Raw genomic sequence first — 26,030 nt, forward strand, 5'->3', positions numbered from 1 at the left:
CCGTCGTGGGTGCTGCTCGGAGGCTCTGGGCCTCGGGGGGGACGGATGAAGCCAGGACGGCGGGCAGCGGAACCAGCTCCCTCTTCAGGTAACAGGTGGTCTGGAGAAAGAGTCAGTGGGCACAGATCGGGGTCGCAAAAGATTGGGGTCCTAGGAGTGGGGCTTCGGGCCCTCATTCTCCCAGGTTTTCTCTTCTCAGTCCTCCCACGTACCCCAGCGTGGGCAGAGCTCGTTACCTGCCCCCGCCAGCCCCAACCCTCTCCGCTGGGCCTGGGCCTGCGTGTGAATCTGAGCCGCCCAGGCCCCTGGGAGCCGCCCTGCGGCCCTGCCGTGGACGCTCGTGTTCGGGGCGTCCGAGCCTCTTGGCCCCCACCCGGAGCAGACAGGAGCCGCCGGAGAGCAGCAGAACGGCCCTTCCTCCCCAAGGCCACGTGCACCTGGGAAGCAGGCTCATCACCACTGCCCTCGGCTCAGGGCTGTGGCACCCCGAAGGCCTGACCCGGCTTCCCCGGAGCCAGATCCCACCCCTCCCCCCACGACTCTCTCATACCAGGCGACCGGGGCTGGAATGAAAAAGACAACTGAGTGGAAACCAAATGGAGAAAAGACAGGAAAAAGGAGATGAGAAGAGGCCTTTTTCCCGGGGGGCGGGGCGGGTCCCCCATATTGTGCATCCAGCTCTTCCCCCTCCCGCTTTCGAAGGGGAGCAGCCGTATCTGCTCAAAGGCACTGAGCTCCCTCTGTCTCCCCTCAGGCCACCAGCCTCCTGTTCCCCCTCCCTCGGGACACTGACCTGTGTCTGGCCCTCGAGCGCACACCCCGCTGCTGAGTCCTCGGAGACATGAGGGACCCTGCCTTTCCCACCCTCCTTGAGCTTGACGCCATCTCTGTCCACCCTGAGGTCCCCATGGCCCTCACAGGGCCCCACTCCACACCTTTCCATCCCAGAAGCATTGTGGCTTCCAGCACAACCCAAAGCCCCACAACTGGACCTCACCTGTCACCAGAGGGACCTCACCTGTCATCAGAGTCACCTCACGTGTCGTCAGGGGACCATACCTGTTGCCAGAGGGACCACAGCTGTCATCAGCAGCACCTCACCTGTCATCACAGGGACCCCACCTATCATAAAGGGGGACCTCACTTGTCATCAGAGGGGCCGCATCTGTCACCAGGGGATCCAACCTGTCGTCAAATGGACGTCATCAGGGGTACCACACCTGTTGTCAGAGGGAACTCACCTGTTGTTAGGGGGACCTCACCTGTCATAGAGGGACCTCACCACTCATCAGGCGGATCCCACCTGTCATCAAAGGGACCTCACCTGTCGTCTGAGGGACCTCACCTGTCGTCAGGGGGACCACAGCTGTCATCAGGGGGATCACACCTGTCATCAGAGAGACCTCACCTGTCGTTAGGGGGACCCCACCTGTCATCAGGGGAACCTTACCTGTTGTCAGGGGGACCACACCTGTCATCAGAGGGACCTCACTTGTCGTTAGGGGGACCTCACCTGTCAGGGGAATCTTACCTGTTGTCAGGTGACCAAACCTGTTGTCAGGTGGATCCCACATGTCGTCAAAGGGACCTCACCTGTCGTCAGGGGGATCACACCTGTCGCTAGGGGGACCTCACCTGTCATAGAGGACCTCACCTGTCATCAGAGGGATCACACTTGTTGTAAGGGGGACCTGTCCTATCATCAGGGGGACACCCTCTATCATCAGAAGGACCGCGCCTGTCATCAGGGGGACCACATTTGTTGTCAAGGTACCTCACCTGTCATCAGGGGGACCTCACCTGTCATCACAGGTATGTCATCCAGCTCCCTCCTGCCCCACTCCACCACACACCCACATCCCACGTGTGCATTATCAGTGGGCGCTCATGTGAAACCAAGCCAGTCTCAAAAAGAATAAAAGGTCTGTTTTAATTGGCCAGTAAAATACATCACAAATCATTAGTATCTTATAAACAGAAACATTAAATTACAAATCCATATTAAAAACTGCAGTTTGGAGCAGCCTAACAGCTGCGTATACGGAGCTTTTTTTTTTTGCAACATTTTCCTCCACCATTTTTGTGACAACAGGCAATGTTACCATCTGCCATCTAGATCTCAAGTCTGAACAACAGATGGGCACGTGGCACCTGGTCCTAGGGGTCTGAAAGGGCCTTTCCAAAGCCAGGCTGCAGCCGAGGCTTTCGGGGGAGTCGGCAGAAGCTCGTCGGGACCCCCAACCCCAAAAGCACAGCAGCCCTGGCAGTCCCCAGGGCCTCAGAGACAGCGAGCACCGCCCCTGGCCCGGCGTCCGCTCCCAAGCCTCCCAGTGCTGGCCCAGGTTTCTCCCTGCCTCCCTCCCTCTGTTTTCTCTCGGGGACCTTTGCTTGGCTGCCAGGAGACACCACCACTCCCTTTTCTGTCCTATGGAGGCACCTCCCTTGAATGGTGGAGGCCTGGATGTTCTGAGTTACTTTATATCAAAGAGCTAATTAAAAACGGTCCTTTAAAAACATTAAGAAAAACAGCTTGAAAATAATGCACATTTCTATTTTTACAACCTTCCCCAAACTCCCACCAGGGTGGCAAACGTGGATTCTACTTGTAGCCCCACTGACAGCAAACAACACAACTCTGCTCGACGTGGCAGCTGCGTGGGCGCGTATCGGCAGCAGGCAGGGGGGCTCCCACCTCGGGAACGAAGGCTGGGACCCCTAGGAAACCTCTCTGCAGAAGGACCCCGCGTCCCCAGAGAGCGAGGGCATCCTCAAACTGGGAACTCCGTGCGGTTCCGACCCTCTGGCCAGGACCGATACAAACGTTGAAAGCTGGAACCAGGAGGCCTCGTGCTGGCGGCCGCCCGGACAGCTGGCTCATAGGAACGGAATAACGCTCACAACGTCCCCGCTGAGTCGAAGCAGAACGTTCGTGCCGGAAGGCTCCACGGTGCGGGCGCCACAGACCAGCAGAGACAGACGTGCACGCAGCACAGGGCCCACGCTCCGCAGGCCGCGGTGTCGCTGGCACCCTGTTCCCGAAATGCCAGCTCAGGTTGCCTGCCACCGGCGTGATCAAGTGCACAGCCCCCCGGAAATGGCCCAGGAGCCTCAGAAGTTCACAGGCTCGACCCCTGTCGGCTCGCGAGCTGAAGAGCTGCCCTCTGGCCTGGTGTTCGCTCCTTCCTGAACACGGGCTCTCCCGGCGCAGCGCAGGGCGCCATCCTGGGACAGGGCGTCCCGCGGGCTTCACATGGAATGGGCGGGGGTCTCAGACTGCTGCCTGATGTAGCTTTGGAAGCTCTTGTCTCCGATGGGGTGCTCCCTGCGGGGGTGTAGGGAGAGCAGCGTGAGCGTGGGCCGCCCTGTGGCTGGTGCACCTCTGAACTGCCATCGCCTGTTGTTTTTTTTTTTTTAATTTTTATTGGGGTATAATTGCTTTACAATGGTGTGTTAGTTGCTGCTGTATAACAAAGTGAATCAGCTATACGTATACATATATCCCCATAGCCCCTCCCTCTTGCGTCTCCCTCACTCCCACCCTCCCTATCTCACCCCTCTAGGTGGTCACAAAGCACCGAGCTGATCTCCCTGTGCTATGCGGCTGCTTCCCACTAGCGATCTATTTTACATTTGGTAGTGTATATATGTCCATGCCACTCTCTCACTTCGTCCCAGCTTACCCTTCCCCCTCCCCATGTCCTCAAGTCCATTCTCTACGTCTGCGTCTTCATTCCTGTCCTGCCCCTAGGTTCTTCAGAACCATTTTTTTTTTTTTTTTAAGATTCCATGTATATGTGTTAGCATACAGTATTGTTTTTCTCTTTCTGACTTACTTCACTCTGTATGACAGACTCTAGGTCCATCCACCTCACTACAAATAATTCAATTTCATTTCTTTTTATGTCTGAGGAATATTCCACTGTATATACGTGCCACATCTTCTTTATCCATTCATCTGTCGATGGACACTCAGGTTGCTTCCATGTCCTGGCTATTGTAAATAGTGCTGCAGTGAACATTTTGGTACATGACTCTTTTTGAATTATGGTTTTCTCAGGGTTTATGCCCAGTAGTGGGATTGCTGGGTCGTATGGTAGTTCTATTTTTAGTTTTCTAAGGAACCTCCATACTGTTCTCCATAGTGGCTGCACCAATTTACATTCCCACCGACAGTGCAAGTGGGTTCCCTCTTCTCCACACCCTCTGCAGCATTTACTGTTTGTAGATTTCTGATGGCGGCCATCCTGACCGCTGTGAGGTGGTACCTCCCTGTGGCTGTGATGTGCGTTTCTCTCACGATTCGTGATGTTGAGCATTCTTTCGTGTGTTTGCTGTTGTCATCACCTTTTCCTACCTTTGCCTGTGAGGCGTGGTCATCGTAATAAACACGAGAAGCGTGGACTAGCAAAGGAAGAAGTTAGCCCACAACTGCCTGCGGAAGCACACACCGTGACCCCGGTCTCAACGTGTGGGGCGCGTGTGTTCATGCGTGGGGAGACCGTGACCTCCTGGAGCGAGCACCGTGCGCCGTGCCCCGTTAGCTGACAGACGCTGGCGCGGCCGTGAGTCACGGGCTCTGCCGTGTTTAGGAAAAGGCGTTTTTAGACGGTCGACGTGGGTTCTGACAGAGGGTGTTAAAGGGTCTAGAATGTGCTGTGAACGTCTGTGGAGCCGGCAGCAGACACGGTCGGCGTCCCCAGAGGTGCTGGGCACCCTCGCAGCCTGGCCGAGTCGGGGTCTCTCCCAGAGCCCCCCTTCCCTTCCCTTCCCAGACCCAAGCCACGTCTTCCCTGGAAGGAAGCAGCCAGCAGGGAGGGGGCTGGGCCCACGCAGGGCTCCTGCCTCAGGTGTCGGGTGGGCTCTGCCGCGGGTCCGTGGGCTCCGAGTGCTCACAGGCTCTCGTCGCCCACACCCTTAGAGCAGGAGGAGGGCGCCGCCTGGGTGACTGCCCGGAGCCGGAGCCGCGGCCCCTGGCACAGAGCGCAGGTGGCCCAGCTGCGCCTGCCTCTCTGCGGCCGACCCCTCCTCCCAGGACGCGGGGGGCGCGGGGGTCCAGAGCCAGCCCGGAGAGGCAAAAGGTGCTTCCCAGGGGCAGGGATGCTGGCCCACAATGGAAGCCTGATTTCAGAAGCACATGGGTCACGAGGCGGGGGCAGGAGGCGCCTCCGGCGACCTGGTCCAGAGGGCCCTGAGGGGGAAGCGAGACGGGGGGGCCCGCCCTGCCCCACAGGCAGGTGGCCCAAGGCGGCCCCTCCCTGGCGCCCCACGCCTCCAAGACCCCGGACTCACTGGCTCCCGTACTTGGTCTTCTTGAACTTGTCCCGTTTGTACTGGGCGTGCTCCTGCTCCAGGGCCGCGACACCGGCGATGACCTGCTTCAGCGTCTTGTAGGTCTCCTGGGGGTCGTCGATGATGAACGTGGAGTACTCCTCCCGCTCTGGGCCGTCGTACACAGACCTGCTCCCACAGGCCTCTGCGGCGTCAGGGGCAGGGGGGGCCGAGGTCAGCTTCGGGAGAGCCGCACAGGCTGCCCCCCAAGCGCACGGGGAAGGGCCGACCGCTCACGCAAACGCACACGGAACAGGAGCCGCTAAGAGTCGGGCCGACCCTGAACCCCGGAGAAGCCTGCGGCGCCGGAAGCTGGGCCGGGAACCGCAGCCCCGAGGGTCCAACGTGGAGCACCAGGGCCCAGCCCCTCTCCAGGGTGACCAGGCTCCCAGACGGCTGCTCCTGGAGCCTGGGCCAGGCTGGTTCAAGGGCCGGTGGGGTCACCCAGGGTCAGTCTGGGGAGATGCGTTCGAGAAGCCCCACCTTAGAAAGGGGTGCCGGGCCCCATCCCACGTTTACGAGGACGCGCCACGCAGGGACCTGCAGGGCGCAGGGTAGGCAAGAAGCCATCCTCTCGGCCGTCACCTGTCGGCCGGTCTGTGCTAGCAGCCTCTTAGGGCCTCCATCGCCCCACCTGCTCAACAGGTACCTTTCTCATCCGACCACCTCACTCCTGCTGAAGACCACGCTGTGTGGCCTCCGGGCCCCCCACCTGCCTACAAACACCCGAGCTGTGTCCTGCACTCCAGGGCCACAGAGAGACCAGGTGCCTGGCCCAGGTGAGCTGGCATCAGGCCCCTTCACCATGGTCTGTGACGTGCTGTTGGTTCGCCATCACAGAAAGCTTTACTGCCTTTACTTCCAACTCAAGGGGAACCTCTTAATTCATACTGAAAAATCACAAGTCTGTGCAAAGGGAACCTGGGAAGATTCAAAATCTCAAAGGAAATGGGAACATGACGCGAGAAAGATAAGGGCTCCACACGCGAGGGATAAAGGAGCGTTGACCCGGGCCGGGAGCACCCAGGGCGAGGGTGAGCCACGCCGGTGACGGCCCTGGAGCCGGGCTGCCTGCAGGTCCTCCCCGAGTCCCCTCTGGCTGTAACTGCGTGGCCTTGAGCGAGTCCCTCAAGCTCCCGAGCCGCAGTGAACCCTTCTGGGAAACAGGGCAGCTCAGGAGTAGGATGGGAATCACCGAAGGACCACGATCCCATGCGGGGGGACGGGCGGTGGCGGGGTCGGGACACAGGCAGGGACGCCCGGCTCGGGGGCTGCGTGAACCGCCTCACAGGGGTTGTTCCACGCAGCCCTTGGGCCAGCCTGGCAGGTGGGGCCCGTCGCTGCCGTTTCCCAGAGGAGGGGGTCGTGTGCCCAGTTGGTCTCGCAGCGGATGCCAAAGCAGCTCCGCACCGAGGCCTGTGCGTCGCGGGGAATCCTGTGCTAGGGCACCAAGGAGGGTGGCCAGGGCGGCGGGAGCTGGGACAGACCCGGGAGGAGGTCCCAGGACCAGGCCGGGGAGCAGGTTTTAATTCCGGGCCCAACGTCAGACGCAAGATTCGTGACGGGACCCAGAACAGACCCGGAGCATCCACGGGGCCGGGCGGCAAGCTCACCCTACTCCTCTTTAACGGGGTTCCCCAGACCAAGCCTGGGCAACGCTGGAGCGCGTGCTGGTGCCAGCTGGCGGCGGGTACACGTTTCTAAAACAGCCCTGGGAACGAGGAAGAGCACAGGGCAGATGCGGGACAGTCCAAAGGCGGACCTGCTGACCGACAGACAAGCCGCGTCCCAAGGACTGGAGGACGGCGAGCGTGGCCCCTGCCGGTGACAGTGGGGGGCAGATATCAAAGTCGGGAGGACACCCAACGGCCAGGTGACACAGGACACAGAGGCCCTGACAGTGAGCCCAATGTCCGTGCCCTGAGATGGGAAGGGCAAGACTGAAAGTGCGCCCTGGTCCCTGCTGAGGGCAGATGGGCCCTTAGCTGATGCGCTGCACCGAGGTGCTGGCTGGGCTGCAGGGGGCGGGGGGTGAAAAGGCTTCAGGCTGAATTCACGGTCACGCGTGCAGCGCGGCTCCGTGTCTGTGAAAGTCACCCCGAGACCTTCCCAGGCCCCCTGATCATGCCTGCGGAAGGTGTGGGTGCAGGCTGCCTTCCAGGGCACAGACGGGGTGGCCGGCCGCCATCACCAAGACCTTGGCCGCGTGATCTCGGTCCAGCAGCCCAGGCCCCACGGAAGCCCTTCAGCACACGATCCCGCCCAGCCCTGCACTGGCCCTGCGCCACCTGAAGCGCCGGGCACCAAACTGCAGGGGGACAGTGAGTGGGTGTCCCTGCCGTGAGGGAGGTGGGGGGACAGACTCACAGGCGACCGGAACACAGCCGCCTCCAAGCACGCAAAGGCTGCGGTGCCCGGAGGAGAGGCCTTGGTACGTCGTCAGCCCACGGGCCGAGCGCTCAGGGCAGTTTGGCCGACATAAAAGGGGGTCTCAAGGAGGTGAGAGCACCTGGCAGCACAGTATCCGCCTCAAGAAAGCACTGAGGTTCCAGGCAGAGGCCTGAAGACTGTGGAGAGTGACTCAGTGCTTTGGTGCCTCCATGAAGTGAGCGGTAAGGTCTCCAATCCTGCTGACCTTCTGTGAACCCTTGTGGTCAAGATCACTGCTATCCTGGGCGGGAGGCTGGGTGTTCAAGACCCCTTTCCATTTGATCGTCCATCCATCTACCCATGCACCCACCCATCCATCCACCCATCCACCCACCCATCCACCCATCCACCTATCCACCCATCCCCCCACCCATCCACCCATCCACCTATCCACCCATCCCCCCACCCATCCACCCATCCACCCATCCACCCATCCCCCCACCCATCCCCCCACCCATCCACCCATCCATCCACGCATCCAGCAAACAGGTACCAAGTCCCTCCTGTGTGCTAGGCACTGGGATGAATGACACCTGCCTCTCCTCTCAAGGTCATGTGTGTCGTGGGTCTGAACAGATCTGAGAGGGTGTCGTCGTAATGACAGAGATCAGCACAGGCTGTCCGCGGGGGGGCAGGAGAAGCTCAGGAGGGGCCCCCACAGGACACACGGCGTTAGCCAGACGAGGGGCGCGTCAGGGGCAAAGGCACAGGGGTCTGCCGCGTGGTGCTGGGGCAGAGAGGGAGGTGGGGGGTCTGGAGAACAGGGGCGGGCAGCTGCGTGCTCACCAAGGCATGGCTAAAGTGCCCTCCAGGCTGTGGCCCACAACTGACCAGGAGACGAAAAGGAAAAGAGTCCAACAGGCTTGTTTGCAGGCACCTTCGGAGGGGGCTGCAGGGCCCACCACAGAATCTCTAACAGCAGCTCTGAGAAGCGCCAGCCCCAGTGCAGGGTCAAACAGCTTACCGCCCCCAGCTCGTCTTGCGTCTGCCTCTCCTGCTACAGCCCAAGCGCCCCCCTGGTCTCCTGACTTGCCCCACCTACACTGCTTCATTCTGCAGGGCATGGAGAGCAACGAAAGGCAGGAAAACGAAGTTGCATAGATACGCCTGGAGCTGCTGGGCAGGCACAAACACACGCACACTCACACACGGGTCCACACACACACACATGTCCCTCTGGAAAACACAGAAGAATGAAATTCCTTGTTTGGAGGCATGGGAGGTTATTAAGACACAGGATCTTCTCAAGAATTTGGCAGTTCAGAGGTTGCAAGCTAAATTCCACCTTAAAATTATCCGTAGAACCTGTTATCAAAGTAACTGCCCCTCAAATAGCCACTTAACCTGCAGAAACATTTTCCCCATCAGCGCTATAAACGACGACACCGTGCAGCCCTTGGCGGCCCCCAGGGTTCACCCCCGTCCGCCCCGCCTCACCTTGCATCTTCTCGAGTTTGCTCATGTACGAGCTGAACAGAGAGTAGATGCGCTCAGTCTCTCGGTCCCCGTCGATGTCCAGCTGGATGTTTGCTGGGAGGCCGCTGCCCAGGCACCGCGAGAGCGGGCGGAGAGGAGGAGGGGTCAATTGTGGCGTTGGTTATTTAAAGGTCACTAAAGACGGGGGGCCCCACCCCGCGCTTCCCCCCGACCGGGGCTGGGGCGCCAGTCACAGCCTACCTGGTGCAGGGGGAGCAGCCGGCGGCCGTGTCCGAGGAGGCCCTGCAGCACAGCCAGTGGCCGTTGAGGTAGGCGGACGGGTGGTAGACGGCCAGGCGCTTCTGGTTGCACTGGCTCACCTTGGTGAGGATGTCGATCCAGGCCTTGGCCTCCACGCAGTTGTTGGCCTGGATGTACAGAGCCCGCTCGGGCTGGATGACCTGGAACATCTGAGGGGAAGAGCGGGCTCAGGGGGCCCCGTGGCAGGGCCTCCCGCCTGAACTGCAGGGGCCGCTCTTGTCCACGCCAGCCAGCCTGGGGCCACACAGGAGCCCGCGTGGCTCGGCTGGGTCAGCCCTGGTCAGCTGGGCCAGGGCGCTGCCTTTCGGGGGCCTTGGGGTCGCCCTGGAAAAGCAAAGGCGCTGCACCACTTGCCTCCCCCAGGACACCTGAAGCGGGACGTGGCCGTTACACAGATGCGTTGGCTTCTCTGGGCCTCCTTCTTCTTTGAGCGGGATGGGCTTTGTACAGACGCCATAGCACAGCCTGCCCACTCTCCCGTCCGCATCCCCAGACTTGCCTCGGGGCCTCTGCATGTGCTGTTGTCCATCGGAAATGTACTCCCCCCCTCAAGGCTGACCACTCCAGGGACCCCTCCTCCTCCTTCCAGGCAGATGTTAATTCCCCCGTGAGGCTTCTCGGAGCCTCCACTGCCTTTCCTGTTTACTATTCATTCAACAAACATTCCTGAGTACCAGGCACTGCCCTAGGTCCTGGGACACAGTGGCCCAGACATAGTTTCTGCTCTTGTGAGCTCCCAGCCAGCAAGAAAGACAAGAGTGAACACAAAGCACAGGGGCTGTGTGAGGGAGGAGGCCTAACGGAGGGTCAGGAGAGAGCCCTCACGATAAACAATCCTCCAGCTGCGATCAGGCGGCGACCCAGAGTTAATTAAGCTGAGTGGGGAAAGCAGGGAGGTAAAGCAGGCAGCAGGGGACAGTAGGTGCAAAGGCCCTGGGGGCAGCGAGGGTCAGGTGCTCCCAGCAGACGCAGGCCCGGCTGCACACAGAAGGGCAGGGAGGTCGGCAGCCCTGAGCCCTGGGAGGCTGTCAGGCTGGACTTGTCAGAGGGCGTGTGGGAGGCCAGGAGTCGGGACGTCAAAGTCCACGGTGGCCTTTTGCAAGGTGGGGTGGTGTGCCCGGGAGGAGGAACAGGATTCACAGGATTCTGGGCGGGGTCTGGGTCCAAGTTCCTGAGTGAATAGCCAAGGCCCCCCCCAGCCCCACCCTACCCACACATGCACCGTCGCACAGGCCTCAGACTGCGTGATCTGTACGTGGCTGCGCCCCCCGATGGAGGGAAGGCCCTGGCGGAAGCACTCCGCTCTGAGCGCCCTCACAGGCTGGCCCCTCCGCCAGGGCCCGGCAAGCACAGGCCTTCGAAGACGTCTCACAAACGGAGGAGGACGTCGGCCTGGTAGTTAGTGCGTGGAGGCCGCCTCTGGGGAAGGCAGCGGGAAAACACAGGCCGATGAGAAAAGGATTCTGAAATTAGGGACTCACTGTAGCCCTGATGGAACGAAGCAGCTCACGGCTGCTTCCAGGGTATTTTCCACGCCGTGCCCCTCTGTGGTCATCGGGAACGCCACCGGCTGAGAGCACAGCGTCCCCAGCCCCATCCTGGGGAGGGGTGGGAGGTGCCGTGCGTGCAGACACACGTGGCAGGACGCGGCCCACCAAGGGGGCAGGACGAGGGTGCTAACCTCCCTCGGGTCCAGAAACCCGCCGCACCTGCCACGGGGCCACCTGCCGGCCCAAAACATGGCCTCGAATTGTCCTGGGGCGGGACCAGGAGCCAAGGTCGGGAGCCGGCGCAGGGCGAGCGCAGCTGCCGTCTCCGACCATCCGTCCAGCGAGCATCCTAACCCTCTGGGGCCGTGGGGCCGGCCTCAGACCAGACGGAGGCCGGACAGACAGACCCAGTGCGGCCGTGGGCACCTACCGAAACCAGACCGCCCCGAGGAGCCGGGAGCGCGAGGCAGACGGACGCGAGGACGGGGAAGGAGGCTGGCGGCCGGTCGGCTCCCGGGGGCACGCCCGACTCTTCCGGGTCTGTGAGCCGGGAGCGCGTGACCTGCAGAGGCACTGGGGCTCCCGGGGCCTGGAGGGGGCTCGAGGGCGGCAGGTCGCGGGCGGCGACGCGAAGCACAGGAGGGAGGCCGGGTGTGGGGCTGCGCGGAGCGCGTCCAGGCTCTGGGGTCGCACGGTCTGGGCCAGGTTCCGCCCCGCGCACGGGTGTGAGCTCCGGGTCGGCATCGTGACCCCTCCTCAGGACGGTCACGGGGAGGAGATGGCCCTCAGTGACCTCGGGAGAGCGCGGACACCCCGGGCTGGGACCCCGCTAAGGCCCCCAGCGGCTCTGAGGAGCGTGGGCGGTAATTTGTCTGAATGTTGAAGCGAAGAGCCTTAAACGGAGTCGATCTCCCGAGAATCCCTCCCTCCGCCTTAAAGCAAGGTGTCCCTTTGTGCAAAGGATTCCGGATTATTACCCTTGGTTAGGCTTCTGCAGGGTTCTGCTCGACTGGACCTTCCCCTGAACAATAAAACGTTCCAAGTCAACGCGTCACAAGGGGAATGAATCGTGTGGAGCTTCATCTACCATGTGCCTCGCCCTGCAACCACCCTGGGGATGGCCGTCGTCTGCAGCGGAGGGCTTGAGGGGCTGACCGCCCAGCCACGAGGTTCCCACCTGCTCTGCCTATGTGTGGAAGGGGCGTCCCTGCCACCATGATCCTCAGGGAGACCCCGGCCAGCGGGGCCATCCCTCCAACCGCTCCAGCCTCAGGACAGGAGGGAGAGCCACAGAGAAGAGGTGCCCAGTCTGGGTCGCTGGGGAGCTGCCCGCGCTCCCGAGGGAGGCTTCACCCGCGGACCCTGGGTGTGGAGCCCGTGCCGCCAGCCACCCTCGGCCCCGGTCACAGGCTGGGGTCTCTTTGAAGCTGGAAGACTAGGGAATACTTTGTAGGATTTGAAGTTTTAACTCTTAGTTATTATTTACAGCCCCACCTTCCTTCAAAAAAGACTGCATGTGACTTATACAAAATATATCTAATGAAACTGAAAAATATAAAAAATATTTAGAAAATTAGGAACAGGGAAAGAGAAATGGGAACAGACTTGGGAGAAACAGGACCTAAGTGCGCAGATTTTCTAATGAAAACAGACAGCCCAGAAAAGCTCTCAGATCGGTCTCCGGGCTGGCAGCCTGGGGAGGTGGGACGCAAGGCCATCGCCCCCCAGTGACCGTGCGAGGCTGCAGGGGACTTCCCCACGAGACCACCCCTTGGGGGGCAGAGGCGTCCTGGCACCCGGTGGGAACCCCGTGCTCCCCCTCGGAGGGGACAGGAGGGGACACGGTGGTGATGGCGGGGGGTGGGCAGGAGTGTTTTCTCCTCCGCAGCGTTCGGAGGTGCTCGGCGATGAGAACTCAGGCACCGTCCCCCCAGCCCCCTCCACCGTGGTGCCCACAGTGTCGGGAAGTGAAGGCAAAGTGGGGGTTCCCCAAGCTGTCTGCAAGCACCTGGATGGTCAGCAGAGGTGGACCTGATGGGAGGGTCCCCCAGAGCCTCCGCCCAAAGTCTGACTTTGAAATGACCAAGCTGATTGGTAGCTGCTCACTCCTGCCGGTCAGGCCACGCGTGGGCTCCTGCAGACGCGGACACCTCCGTGGGGCCCTACTGCGTGGACTGCGTGTGCCTGGAGGGGGGAGCTACAGGGGCAGCAAAAACCGTGCCGTTCCCACGGCCAGATCTGGGCCGCGTGAGCACGCACGTGGTCTCACCAATGAGGGGCTCCGCCCTGAATGAAACAGGGCCCTGTGGGGCCTCACAGCCCAACAAACACCAGGGGGAGAGAAAGGCTCTCGGCAGGAGGAAGCAACAAGATGCAGCGAAGGGACAAGAGAGGCAAAAAACGTGTGGCCGAGAAAGACGGGGCAGAGCTGACGCATCCAGTGGGGCCACATGTCCCCGACCGACCCCCGGCCGACCCCGGGCCACATGTCCCTGACTCACCCTGGGCCACACGTCCCCGACAGACCCCAGGCCACAGGTCCCCGGCCGACCCCGGGCCACATGTCCCTGACTCACCCTGGGCCACATGTCCCCAACAGACCCCAGGCCACAGGTCCCCAGCCGACCCTGGGCCACATGTCCCTGACAGACCCCAGGCCACATGCCCCGACAGACCCCAGGCCACATGTCCTTGACTCACCCTGGGCCACATGTCCCTGACAGACGCTGGGCCACAGGCCCCCGGCAGACCCCGGGCCATGAGTCCCCGACAGACCCCAGGCCATGGGTCCCTGATACAAGTCACCAGCACTTGTGCCACATCCAAGGGAGTCCCTATAAAACGCATCACCTGAAGCTGCCACACTGACCCCCTGACACACCCAAACCAAGGGCTGTCTCCAAACACTGGCCTTTCTGCTTCAAACATGTCGAGGCCACAAAACACAGAGAAAGGCTGAGGAATGTCCCGGATTAAGGAGACAGCAGAGAACCAAGTACCAGGTGTTGGCCTGGGACAAACAACGGCTTAGAGAATGTCACTGGACAGCTGGATGGTGGGTCAGTAGTAACGCTGCGTGCGGGTTGGGTGTCCTGATTCTGGCAGCTGAACAGAGTTATATAAAGGATGTCCTTGTTTTTAAGAAATACACTGAGGATGCACACGGTTCAGAAAACATATGCACATTTACACGGAGAGAGACGGGAGGAGGCTGGGGACTCAACTCAGCAAACAGGACAAGTGCCAACGACCAACCGCTCACGGTGAGGGGTTGCAGCCCTTGCTCTATTTTTGGAGCTCGTAGATGCAAGACTCAATCTAAATCAAAAGTCTTAGAGAAACCCCGCGGGTCCTGGCCGACCCGGCAGGCAGGGTCGGGCTCTCTGCCCCGTGGCAGCACCTTGTGGCTGCCAGCCCACAGGGGTCTGGGAGCAGGTGCAGGACGCGGGGCGGCAGCGGGGTCCAGGGGGGATGGGGTGGTACTCACGTTCTTCATCTTGAAGGACTCCTCTTCCAGCGGCTCCACGGCCAGGATGTTCTCGATGGGGATGCCGTAGAGAGGCGGGTCCCCTGTGGCAGAGTGTGCCTGTGAGCCGCCAGGAGGGGCCGGCCTCCCCTCGAAGGCAGGTGACGCCGGCCTCACGCGCTCGCCCCCAACAGGACCCGGGTCCCCGAGAAGCCAACCCCACGTTTCCATGGGGACCTCCTGTGATCTAGATCAGAGCCACCCACGCGGGACAAGAGCGTCCACCCCGAGACCCTGATCCCCACACCCACCCCGGAGGTCCGACCCTGCTCCCCACGATGCCCAGGCCACCCTCTCGGTGCCCCCCTCCCGTGTAAGGACCCGCCCACCCCAGAAAGGCGACTGGTACCTCCACCGGGGCCGAGGCAAGGCTCCGGTCCCTCGTTATAAAATATGTGAAAACAAATAAAAAGCGAACTATTCTTGTTACCTTTGCTTTTCTGGTAGGTAAACTCATGGTTTGTCAGGCGAAACCATCTTTTCTTAAAATTCTTCATCCCAAAGCGTTTTCGCCCTTGTGCCCTCTTAATCATGAACCTGTCGTGAACAGGACAGGCTGGTGGGTGAGCGGCCCAGGGCTGGCGGCATGTCCCCCCTGCCCGCCAGCTCCAGCAGCCCAAAGTCACAAAATCAAAGCCTGCAAAATCACAACAGGTCGCCACTTCCGTACCTGTGATACTCGATGCAGACTGGGGGATTTCAGTATCTTACCATTTTATTTCCAAGTGACAGGACTTAAAAATCAAAAGGCAAAGGTCTCCACCTTTGAAAAGTTTAGCTCCTGTGCTGGTGTCAACTTCAAGTTACGAGTTGGTGATGACCGTGGGGCTATCTGAGCTCCAACAAAGGGCACCCCCCTCACCTCCCACCCTGAAAACACGGACAAGAGATGCTCCCAAAGAGAGTGCCGGCGGCAGGCTCCCAGCCCCGCAGGTGTGCTCTGGAGGCAAAGACAGGAGGTGAGAGGTAGCTGCCCTCTGCTGCGTCCTGTATTCTGAGCCCCTGACGGGGGACACTTCTGAGCGAGGGGCTGACGGGGGGGCAGGGGGGCCTTGCACTCGGGTGAGGGAGCCACCTGGCCAGAAGCCTCTGACTATTCGGGGGCCGTTCAGCCTCCCCGCCCTTCAAACTCCGCTCCCAGACGGGCACTCCTCCACTCGCAGCCTCGGCAGAGAACAGGCACAGGAGTGAAAACACGCCATGGCGCAGCCCTGGGGCAGCTCAGGGCGACGGACCAAGGCCCCAGACGGGTCTGGACGCCCTCCGGCCCTGCGGGCAGGGATGCCCGCTTGGCACTGAGCCAGCCTAGGAGCCCCACCCTGCCTCTCTCCCGCCAGCCCTACCCTTCCTTAAGCAGGATGGGCTGCTGCACACTCTTGGGGTCTCTTCTCCCGGAGGATGAGATCAAATCCAAGAACTGAAGTGGGAAAGAAACCGGATGGTTAAAAGGGGAACCTTCGTAGGAACAGTGCCTGGGTGCCCTGCATCTCCTTCTGGGACCAGAGGAGAGAGGAGACTCTGAGAAGCAAGTTGCCGGCCGGGGGTCCCCCTGAGAGGACCATGGGGTCTTGTCTCTGCTGAGACTGAGACGCTTCCAGCCCTACCTGAACCCCCGGCCCCTCCCGGGAAGGGCTGGCCGCACCCACAGCTGTTACTGCTCCTGAGAGGCTGCCAGGCCTCAGGTAACACCTGGAGGTCCACCTGCTCCTCTCGTGGAGCTGGAAGCCATCCCGGCTCCCCTCCCTGGCCCCCGCCCCGGGTTTTGCCCGCACGGGGCCTCGCCGCTCAGTTCAACCACCCACGGCCGTCTGGATCCCTCCCACCGAGTCAGCCGCCTCTGCTGCCGTGAGTCTCCGTTAATCGATGCCGGTACTTACGTTTTTCACTGCATCGGCGTACTTCTGCTCGTTGAAAAACTCATAGAATGCAGCCATGTAGGATTCCTTAAAACTGGCCTAAAATGAAACAGGTCACTTAATGAAGGCCTAAGGTCTCCTGGCCTGAACCTGAAAGATCTAGAGTGCAGTCACGGGCGCTGAACAGCGAAACACGCAGGTGTGGGTGCTGTCCGGGGTGCTGAGTACCCCGGCCCCAGCCGCAGGGGCTTGCCAAACGCCGCAGGGCGGATTCCACTCAAGCCGTGTTCAAAAAGTAAGCCACACGGGGTCCTTGGTTAGATCTTTGTCATGCACGACTCAACACCTTTCGCGGGCGCGTGGCTCCCAGACGCGGTTGCTGGGATGGGAGGGGTCCTCACCTCCAGGAGCTGGGGCAACGGCAAGAGGGACCCGGGGGGACCTGTGTCCGCATGAGGGCACTTTGCTACCCTGGGTGTGAAAACGAGCGGGTCTGTGCAGACCTCAGCCCAGCAGGTGCCTGTTTATCTGGGCTTCCAGCCGACAAACGCTGGGGCTGACGGATGGAGGAGAACGTTGGCCCACGGCTTTGTGTCCCTCGGATTCAGAGAAAGCCAAGCGTTTGCCCTGCAGGGGGCTGCTTGTCTGCAGTGCTGAGAGCCTGGGTCACTCCACCCCACAAAGAAGAGAATGGGGAGGGCTGGGGTGATCCTGTAGGTCATGGCTCAACCCTTTCCAGACAGAGCCTGACAGGCCCGTCCCTGAGGAACAGGCCACGTCACCGCCTGTGTGCGGGGTACCTGGAGCCCACACCGCTGCTGCTGTCACGAGGTGGACCCTCGGGGCCCTGGCACATCGTCAGTCTCCAGGAAGCCCCCGTGAAGGGGAGACGCATATTTGTCACCAAAAGGGGTAAAATGAGCTCAGACCCAGGGAAGGAGGGGGCTATCGCTGGCTCCGTGTAGACGAGCCCTCGGTCACCAGGCAGCACCCCGACTTCCTTAAGGCGCTCAGGCCGAGGACGCCCAGCTGTGTGGCAGGGCTAGGCAGTCCTTACAGCCCAGGAGGCACGGTTTGCGGATCCATACACGGCAGCGGGAGTGTTAGCTGCCCACGGGGAATGCACAGGGGACGGTCACTGACCACAGGGGACATCACCGCCCACAGGGGATGGTCACCATCCACGGGGGATGGTTGCCACCCACGGGGGATGGTCACTGCCCACAGAGGACAGTCATCACCCACAGGGGACATCTCTGCCCACAGTGGACGGTCACTGCTCACAGAGGACAGTCACTGCCCACAGGGATGGTCACTGCCCACAGGGGATATCTCCACCCACAGGGGACGGTCACCACCCACAGGGGACGGTCACTGTCCACAGGGGACGGTCACCACCCACGGGGGACATCTCCACCAAGTGCTGTTGGCCTTTCCCCCCGAAGTGTGGTTTCACAGCCTCTCGCGGGGAGACTGGGCAGCGACTACTCCTTCCTCCTCCTTCGCGTTGAAAAGAGAATTCAAGTCAGTGACTCACAGACTTGGACTTGGACAGGCTGCCGAGGGTCTGAATGGTCTTCGAGACAAGCGTCAGCGTCCTCGACGTCTGCGGGTCCTGCCAGAGACGGGAAGGGGACGGTCTCACAGTTGAGTCGTGAATGAGCCCAGAACCGCCGCCGACAAAACGCACGACACCCCTAAAAGCTGCCCAGAGTGAGCGTCGTCCGTGAGTGAGCAGATAAACTCGCGAACGCGGGATTCCGAGGTCCCTGTGGACCCTCCAACCCGTGCGGTCTGGGAGCTGCTGAAACGCAGGCTCTCAGGCCGCCCCTGACCCCAGACCCCATGTTTCCAGCAAAGGAGCGGATCCCCCTGGCGACCCTGGGGCTGAGTCTCCCGGGGACCCAGCCTGGGGGCCTCTCACCCTCCACACGGTTCGCAGGCTTAATTTAAAACCAGCAAAACCAGGAATGGGCCCATCACCCTGGGCTTTCCGCCCAGCACTGTGGCCCCCTGGCACTCTCTCTGCAAGGGCTCGGGCCTCGGGCCTTGCTCACGGTGGGAGCTCAAAAATCATCTGCTGACCACGTGGCCTGAATGATGACTGAATATCCATGCTCCCTCTTCCTGTGTGTGGGCGTGGGTATCGTCATAACAAAAGCCCACAGAAGAAGCCCTGGTCACACCATCCAGCGGTTTTAACAACACAACTTTGATTAAAAAGTCTTGAAACCTTCCTGAGACAAAGACTTAAGGGCATGTGGCACGTTCACAACCCAGTCACCACCTGGGGCTACCTCTGCACCTCCCCGGCTCGGCTCGCGGGAACGGCCCGGGCCACCTGCTGGTCCAGGGGGCCGGAGGGTCAGGAGGTCTGGCTGACTAGTTTACAGGACAGATGCTCACTTACCGTGTGGTGGGGCGTGAGCTGGAAGAGGTTGGGGGACAGGATGGCTGGAGCGAAGAACCTCAGGAAGATGAAGCTGCTCACGGCCGTGTACCTCACGTCCAGGTCATCTGTGGCCAGGACACAGAGACAGCCGACTCACCCGGGCTTCTGGAGCCGCAGGGAATAACCGGGGGCCAGGAAGGAACTGGGAACCACTGGGACAAAGCTCGGCTGTGGCCTCCGGGTGGGGCTGGGGCCCAACTCACACAGGGGCGAGTGCAGACAGGAGCCGGGGGCCCTGCCCGCCGCGCAGCCCCCATGCTGGTGCCTGACCCCGCCCACTGGCTACGGGGTCAGAACCCTCGTTACAGGGCCCTGGACGTCTGTCCTCCACCTGGAGGCCTCCGTCCATTGAGGGGTGTGGGCGTCCCCACGGCGTGAGCGCCACGAGCACTCACCTTGGAAGCGCTTGGCGGCCGCTTCTCGCAGGGAGAAGAAGATGTCACACATGACGGTGGGGCAGCTCACCCCCGACTTGGTGATGACGCTGAAGACGCGGTCCACGTACTGCCGCAGGTTCTCCTGCAAAGGGGGGGGGCTCAGTGCCGTCTGCTCCCGACTCCCCTGGGCGGCCGTACCCCACGGCCGCCCGGAGGGGCGAGGGCGGGGCTGGGGCCCCAGAGCAGCAAAGACAGACTTCCCGTCGCGGGTCAGGAGCAGCGCGTTGCAACCACAGTGACCCATGCAACCAACCAGGGACGCGGGTGGAGGGAGCACGCTGTGTCCCCCACATCGACCGACAGCCTAGAGGCAGCGCCCGCAGCGATGTGACCTCCCGAATGCCAGGACCGGTCTCTGCTCTTCAGAGGCAAAGACTTGGTGTGATTCGCGTGAAGAAACCACACGGAAAGATGAAAACAGGGACTCAGCTGTTTTAAAAATTGGGGCAGAGCTCCGGGAGCAGCCAGAGGTGGCCCAGGTTGGGGACCTGTGTTTGCTGAGCTGAGGGAGACGCCCCCAACCCATGGGAGGGTCCCGGTTATGGGTGGCGGGAGGCGCAGGCCGGGCGCAGAGCAGGGGAGGTGGTGGCTGGCGCCGGGGGGGTGCTCCCCCGACGCTGCTGCAGCTCAGGCGCCCGCCACCGCCCACCATCCCGGGGGTCGCAGCGTCCAAGGCGCCGGAGGGCGAGCCGGGCCTCACCGTGTTGCTCTCCAGGCTCTCACCGTCCTTCAGCCTCACGGGGTCGATCTCACAGGACTTGTGACTCTGGCAAATCTGCGGAGAGCGTTGAGGACACGCAGTGCGTGAGCCGGGCCGGAGCCCAGGTGGGCGGGGTCACGGCGGGCGAGGCGGGCCTGGTCCAGGAGGGGCAGCGTGAGGCCCGGCCTAGGAGGGGCGGTCCTTCTCGAGACTGCAGCGCGGGCGGCTGACACGGGATGAGGCTTCACCAGTTTATTAGCGTTTTACCTCAAAGTGCTCTCAGGGTTTGGCTCACAGATCAAACCAGAATCTATTCTCAATTCCCTCAAAGGTCCGCAAGGACCGCAAAGGACCTGTTTTTTGGTGAAACTGTTCTGGGGGAAACAGCCCCTCCCAAGAAGGGGTCAGTAAGAGATGGAGGGTCACTCCTCCCAGGGTGTCTAACCCGGGGCAGGGGTTTGGGGTGGGGGGGAAACAGCAGCAGGGCTGTCTCTCCGCCCTCGCGGATTCGGGGAAGGAGGCGTCCTCGAAGAACCAGCTTTTCTCTAGTGTGTCATTCTGTCTTAGCGGAATGATGGACTTGCTTAAGTATTTTTCTAATTTGAGAAAACAAGGAAGATTCTGGGATGCTCAGAAGGTCCCCTTGGGAAGCCGGGGAGAAGCTGACGTGGACAGCTTGAGGACACGCAGTGCGTGTCCCCTGTGACGCCCACAGCTCTGGGCTTAGGCGGGGCCCAGGGCTGCGGGCTCTGTGTTGCCTGCCCTTCCCTCGGGACCCTCTGGCCCGCCAGAAGCGCCCCCTCACCTCCTCTATGGTGGGCTTCAGGGTGACGTGCAGGTAGTGCATCCCCGCCAACTTCATTGTCTCGTCAATGCACTTGGACGTTAGCGAGTTTCCCCGGAAGATGGTATTGGGATCCCTGGAAAACAGTGTCGGATAGGGAGGCATCCAGGGGGCAGGGAGGCCACCTGACCGACGCCTCGCAGCGGGGGCCTGAGCCCTGGGCCTGCCTGCCGTGTAACAAACCCACCGCGGCCACCGCCGGGTCCCCAGGGCGCAGCGGCCACGCGCCCCCTCGCCTCCTCAGGGCCTGGGGTCAGCACGGGAGGCAAAGCCCCACCTCACGACACCTCCAGCAGGGCATGCTCTGGATCTTTCTGAGCCAACGGTCCCAGGGAGCCACTCCCAGCAGAGCCCACCTCCCCAGAAGGGCCGCGGCCCCAGCCTCAGGGATGGAGCCGCCCCCGAGGCACCCGGTGCCCGGCTCACCCCTCCGTGCCACGTGCCTCCCCGTTCCCAGGAGAAAAGGCGCATTTTTAAAAGAGCAAGTGTGTCTCTGAAGGAACCCTGACCCGTGTGGCTTCCTCTGGCCGCCCGGACCCCCGTCCAGCCCCTCACCAGGCCGGACCCCCGGAGGGTCTCGGGGCGCGCTCGGCACTCACTGGGTCCTCCGGACCTCGGCGCTGGCGATGGCACTGATGAAGGGCACCACCCGGCCGTAGTGCAGGAAGAGCCGCACCAGCGGGACGGCCGCCTCCTGCTTCTCCCTGCAGACCTCGCCCAGGATGTGGGCCGCGGACGCCGAGACGGGCTGGGGAGACAGGGCGTGAAGGAGGCGAGCCCCAGGCCCAGACCCCTGCTCCGCGTGCGCCCGGCGGGTCTGCGCCTCCCCCCCCACCCACACACAGCACCGGGGCCACTGAACAGAGGGCCACGACCCTGGGGTCACAGTCAGACAGAGCGCCAGGCGTGGGCGGCGCCAGGTCCTGTGGCTCTCGCTGCGGGGGGCGTGAGGGCTCCCATCCCCAGCAGAGGGAGACCCAGACGGTCCCGAACACACGGCAGGCCCAAGGGGGGGCCACGGTGCGCGGGCCACGCAGGTACCTCCACGTCCGCTGACCGCAGAAGCAGGTCCCGCAGGGGGCTGTAGTAGTCGGAGGAGAAGACGTGGTCTTCCGTGTAAACCACATTCAAGCGCAGGGACCCCAGATCTTCCGGCTTCAGGCTCTTACTGCCGTTGTCCCGGGGCTGAAGGAAGTACCTGGTGCAGGACACACGGACCAAACGAGGCAGTATGAGGCAGCAGCTCCCCCGGGGACCCCGCTTGGGTGGTCCTCCCGTCACAGGCTGTGTTGGGGTCTGAGGCAAGGGGACTCGGGAGATTCTGCAGGACACCCCACTTAGGTCCCTCTGCCTCAGTGGTCCCCACCTGACACCCCTGCAGGGTCTGGGCACCTGGGGGATCCCCCATCTGACACCCCCGCAGGGTCCGGGCACCTGGGGGGTCCCCCATCTGATACCCCCCGTAGGGTCCATGCACCTGGGGGGTCGTCCACCTGACACCCCCGCAGGGTCCGGGCACCTGGGGGGTCCCCCATCTGACACCCCCCCAGGGTCCGGGCACCTGGGGGGGTCCCCCATCTGATACCCCCCGCAGGGTCTGGGCACCTGGGGGGTCCCCCATCTGATACCCCCCGCAGGGTCTGGGCACCTGGGGGGTCCCCCATCTGATACCTCCCGCAGGGTCCGGGCACCTGGGGGGTCCCCCATCTGATACCCCCCATAGGGTCCATGCACCTGGGGGGTCGTCCACCTGACACCCCCGCAGGGTCCGGGCACCTGGGGGGGTCCCCCATCTGACACCCCCGCAGCGCCTGCACGGGCACCCCCCACAGTTGTGTACTTCGCGCTGATCACACAGAGCCACAGACTCAGACGCTGGGGTGGGGAAGCGGGAGGGTGGGAGCAACAGGTAGGACAGGGGAAGGGGTCGCGAGAAGTTTAGGAAACTGCAGTAAAATAATTTACCCCTGAACACTGACACCCGACAGCGGCCAGCACTGAGCAGAGCCCGGGTGGAATCACCCTCATCAGTGCACGCCGTGGGGGGGGGGGGGCTTGTGCTGCAGGGCGGGCGGCCCCGGGCACACGGGCACCCAGCGGTGCTCCTGACGGACACTCTCCCTCTCCCGGCACAGCCGGCGGCCTTGCAGGCACCCGGCTGCTCTGAGCGCACGTGCCGGGCGGCGCGCCGTGGGCTGAGGCACTGGCCACCGGGGGCTGCCCGTCACAGCCCCGTCACGAGGCCGGGCTGCTGGCTGAGCAGGATCGCCTGGGGCACTGAATCAGGAATTCCAGTTTCCCCAGGGCACAACCAAATTTTACCCACCCGGGTCTGCAGGCATGCAGGGCTCTGGTGTGTGGCGTGGGGTGCGTGCACCTGCCCCCGCCCAAGCGTCTGTTGCGGGGACGTGGGGAGTGAAGCCAGTCTGGGGCCGGAGCGGCCGAGACTGGCATCTGCTCCCTGTCACGTGATGTGACCTGGAAGCCCTGGTGAAAGGGAACCGGGTGCCCTGGAGATGAGAGAGGGAGATGGGGCGCAGGACGCTGGTCTCCGGGACACGCGAGGGTTTTGAGTGCGGCGGGGCATGGCTGGCACGGCCCCCTTCCGTGCGGAGGCCACTGCGGGGCCCTGGGTGCCCTCACCAGGCCTCGTGGGGGCTGGACTGCCGCAGCACCTTGAGCGGGACCCTCAGCTCCCCCAGAAACTCGTCCCCAAACTTCAGGTTGCTGGCGTTCCAGAGGTCCACCCTGGAAAACAGCAGTTGTGCAGGCCTCTTACCGGGCGGCGAGGAGGGGCGGGGTCCCGGCGCCCCTGAGCTCTCCCCAGAGAACCCGAGGCAGGACGGGACGGGGCCTGAAGGCCACACTGAGCACGGCTGGAGCGTGAGGTGGAGCAGTTCAGGCCCTTGGAGGGACAAGCCCGCCTGCCTGGAGCCCCACCCCCACGGCTTGTCACTGCTCGAGGCCGGGCTCGCGGGAGGGACCCGATTCTGCCCCCTCTGAGCTTCCGAACCTCAGGCGCCTCGGGAAACCCTGACCCACAGGAAAGCAGATTTCAAGTGATGTCAAATCTGGAGAATCCCTACGGTTCTCGTGAGCAGGGCCCATCAGACCTAACGCGGTCACCCCAGCCTCAGGCTTATGATTTGTCCCCTGACATGGGGGCGGTGCTGCGGCCGGCGTGGCAAGAGGGCTGGTGAGTCCCCCAGCGGACGCTGCGACCCGGCACAGCGAGGCCCCCGAAGCAGCGGGACCGCGAGCCAGGCCGGGCCTTGCACACGCAGAGGGGCTCGGAGCCGTCGCCCTTCAGCCCGGAAGACACTGCAAGGCGAACACACACCACCTTTGCCCTTTCGCCACCACCCAACATCCTCACGTTAAAATAATCCAGAAAACTGAAGTTCCTTTCTGTCCATTCCCCAATGTTTAAAGACAAAGCAAAAAGCAAGCAGGAGAGAGGCAAGCAGGCCGCCCCGCCGAGCCGGAATCTCGACCCTGAGCGCCTCCCGCTCACCGGATTTCCAGCTTGTCCACGTCCTCGTCCTCGAAGTCAAAGTGGGACTTGCGGTTGTAGCTGCAGGGCCTGGTCACCTGGGGGATGGAGGGAGACCGTCAGGCCTCTGCTGCCCCTGGCTGCCCGCTCTCCCTGGGAGCAAGGCCCCCTTGTGCTCATCTGGGCCGGCCCTTGCGGGGGAAGAACGGCCACCTGCGCGTCACCGGGGCCGCGGCCGCGGAGCCGGCGGCTGGCGGTTCTGCTCCGGCCTCGGCCCCCACGCCGCCGTCCTGCTGGTGGTTCACATTCTGGGGGGCAGCCGGGGGCTCTCATCTGAATGCACTTCCTCTTCTGCCTCAAGACCCTCACTGCTTCCGGTGAGACAAGCCTCCCTCCACTGCTCAGGGAAGACTGGGTGTAGCAGGCAAAAACCAAGAAACCCCAAACCAACCAAACCAAACCAAAAAACATCAATGTCTTGATAATTTGGGAAGTATTAATTTGTCAGCATTCAACTCAAAACCGGGTCATGAAGCAACAAACAGCCTTTCTGCCCAGGGAAGGAAGGACAGTTCCTAGGAATTCGAGCTGCAGGGCAGGAGGGGGTCTTCACGTGGGGGGACAGCACCCCAGAACGCTCAGAAGTAAGTGACTGAGGGTCTTTTTGCCAAAGACCCTGGGGCGTGCGTTTCAACTGCATTTGTGCCACTGAAACACCAACCTCAAAGTAAAACACTTCGTCAAACTGGGGGTTGTTGGTCTTCTTTTTCACTTTTGTCTTCTTTGCTTCCGACCTGTAATCGAGGGGGGAAGGATCAGGATGGAAAACAAGCACTGTTGATGCCGAATCTCTTGGCTGAGGCTGGGCCACCCAGCAGGCACGTCACCACGGCCTACGGGCCTGTCTGTTTGTCTCCAACCCCAGACGGTATGCAAATCAGGGCCCTTTACTGAGCCAAAGATACCCAACGTGAACATCAGAAAGGCTCTTTTTTTTACAAAGCAACTCTAGGGCAATACAGGAAACAAAAGGAAGTTAAAATTGCACACCCTCGTCTGGCTCACCTGCTTTCCCGAGTGGGGAATCCGACCTCGCCCCCCTCCCAGCCGAGGCTGTACTTGCCTGCACGGCCCCGCCAGGGTCACCGTGGCGTAGGGGTCACACTGCCCGTTCACGATGGGGAGGCCCTGGCACTCGAGGATGCTGAGGAAAGAAGTGGGAGGTCAGGAGGGGACCCGAGGCCAGCGGGCCATCTCTCAAGGCCACCCTGGGGTCCGGGAGGGCAGCTGTCTCCACAGCTCAGGCCAAGAGCTCCGAGGCCCTGCAAAGTGCTCCCCGGGGGCTCCCGTCTGATAAACAGAGATGGACGCGCTGGTCAGCAGTCAGGAGACATCTGGAGGCAGGAGAAGGTGTGCGTGCATCCAGGGAAAAGGGAAAAGCAGCCCGGCTGCGGAGGACACGTTGCTGGTGTCGACTGCAAAAAAACGCACAACAAATAATGTTGAGAATTGTTTTATTTGGTGGACTTTCTGAGGACTCAAGCCCGGGACGCAGCCTCTCAGAAGGCTCGGAGGGGCTCCTCTGAAGAGGTTGGGGGGCAGGCAGGATATAGAGGAGTTTCTGCAACAAAGACCAGGTAGGCGGAACATCAAAAGATTACTGTTAATGAAAGCAAACCAGACATCTCCAGTTAAGGAATGTAGCGCTTCTCTGTGTGTGGGAAGGTGCGGGAGTCT

The 26,030-nt window shown here is 62.0% G+C and overlaps 1 protein-coding gene across 6 annotated transcripts in view; it reads right to left on the reverse strand.

Annotated features, from left to right (window-relative positions):
- Positions 1-1,927: 1,927 nt before the first annotated feature.
- RASA3 (RAS p21 protein activator 3) overlaps positions 1,928-26,030 on the reverse strand; it is a 90,770-nt gene continuing 66,667 nt past the window's right edge. For 2 of the 6 annotated variants that reach the window (XM_059902630.1, XM_059902632.1), the window contains exons 6-24: positions 25,417-25,497; positions 25,015-25,087; positions 24,315-24,391; positions 23,444-23,548; positions 21,842-21,998; positions 21,400-21,548; positions 20,762-20,876; positions 19,957-20,031; positions 19,215-19,338; positions 18,778-18,884; positions 17,905-17,982; positions 16,389-16,466; positions 15,855-15,928; positions 14,942-15,048; positions 14,473-14,555; positions 9,436-9,644; positions 9,196-9,299; positions 5,290-5,473; positions 1,928-3,322 (exon numbers count right to left, since the gene is read on the reverse strand). In XM_059902630.1, the coding sequence (XP_059758613.1) occupies positions 3,247-3,322; positions 5,290-5,473; positions 9,196-9,299; positions 9,436-9,644; positions 14,473-14,555; positions 14,942-15,048; positions 15,855-15,928; positions 16,389-16,466; positions 17,905-17,982; positions 18,778-18,884; positions 19,215-19,338; positions 19,957-20,031; positions 20,762-20,876; positions 21,400-21,548; positions 21,842-21,998; positions 23,444-23,548; positions 24,315-24,391; positions 25,015-25,087; positions 25,417-25,497 (2,056 nt within the window). In that variant the 3' untranslated portion in view covers positions 1,928-3,246. Of the gene's footprint in view, positions 3,323-5,289; positions 5,474-8,255; positions 8,648-9,195; positions 9,300-9,435; positions 9,645-14,472; positions 14,556-14,941; positions 15,049-15,854; positions 15,929-16,388; positions 16,467-17,904; positions 17,983-18,777; positions 18,885-19,214; positions 19,339-19,956; positions 20,032-20,761; positions 20,877-21,355; positions 21,549-21,841; positions 21,999-23,443; positions 23,549-24,314; positions 24,392-24,506; positions 24,725-25,014; positions 25,088-25,416; positions 25,498-26,030 lie in introns of those variants that run through there. The other 4 variants (XM_059902631.1, XM_059902634.1, XM_059902633.1 and 1 more) reach the window with 4 other exon arrangements.

The sequence above is a fragment of the Balaenoptera ricei genome, chromosome 18 (genome assembly GCF_028023285.1).
Source record: "Balaenoptera ricei isolate mBalRic1 chromosome 18, mBalRic1.hap2, whole genome shotgun sequence".
Lineage (NCBI taxonomy): Eukaryota > Metazoa > Chordata > Mammalia > Artiodactyla > Balaenopteridae > Balaenoptera > Balaenoptera ricei.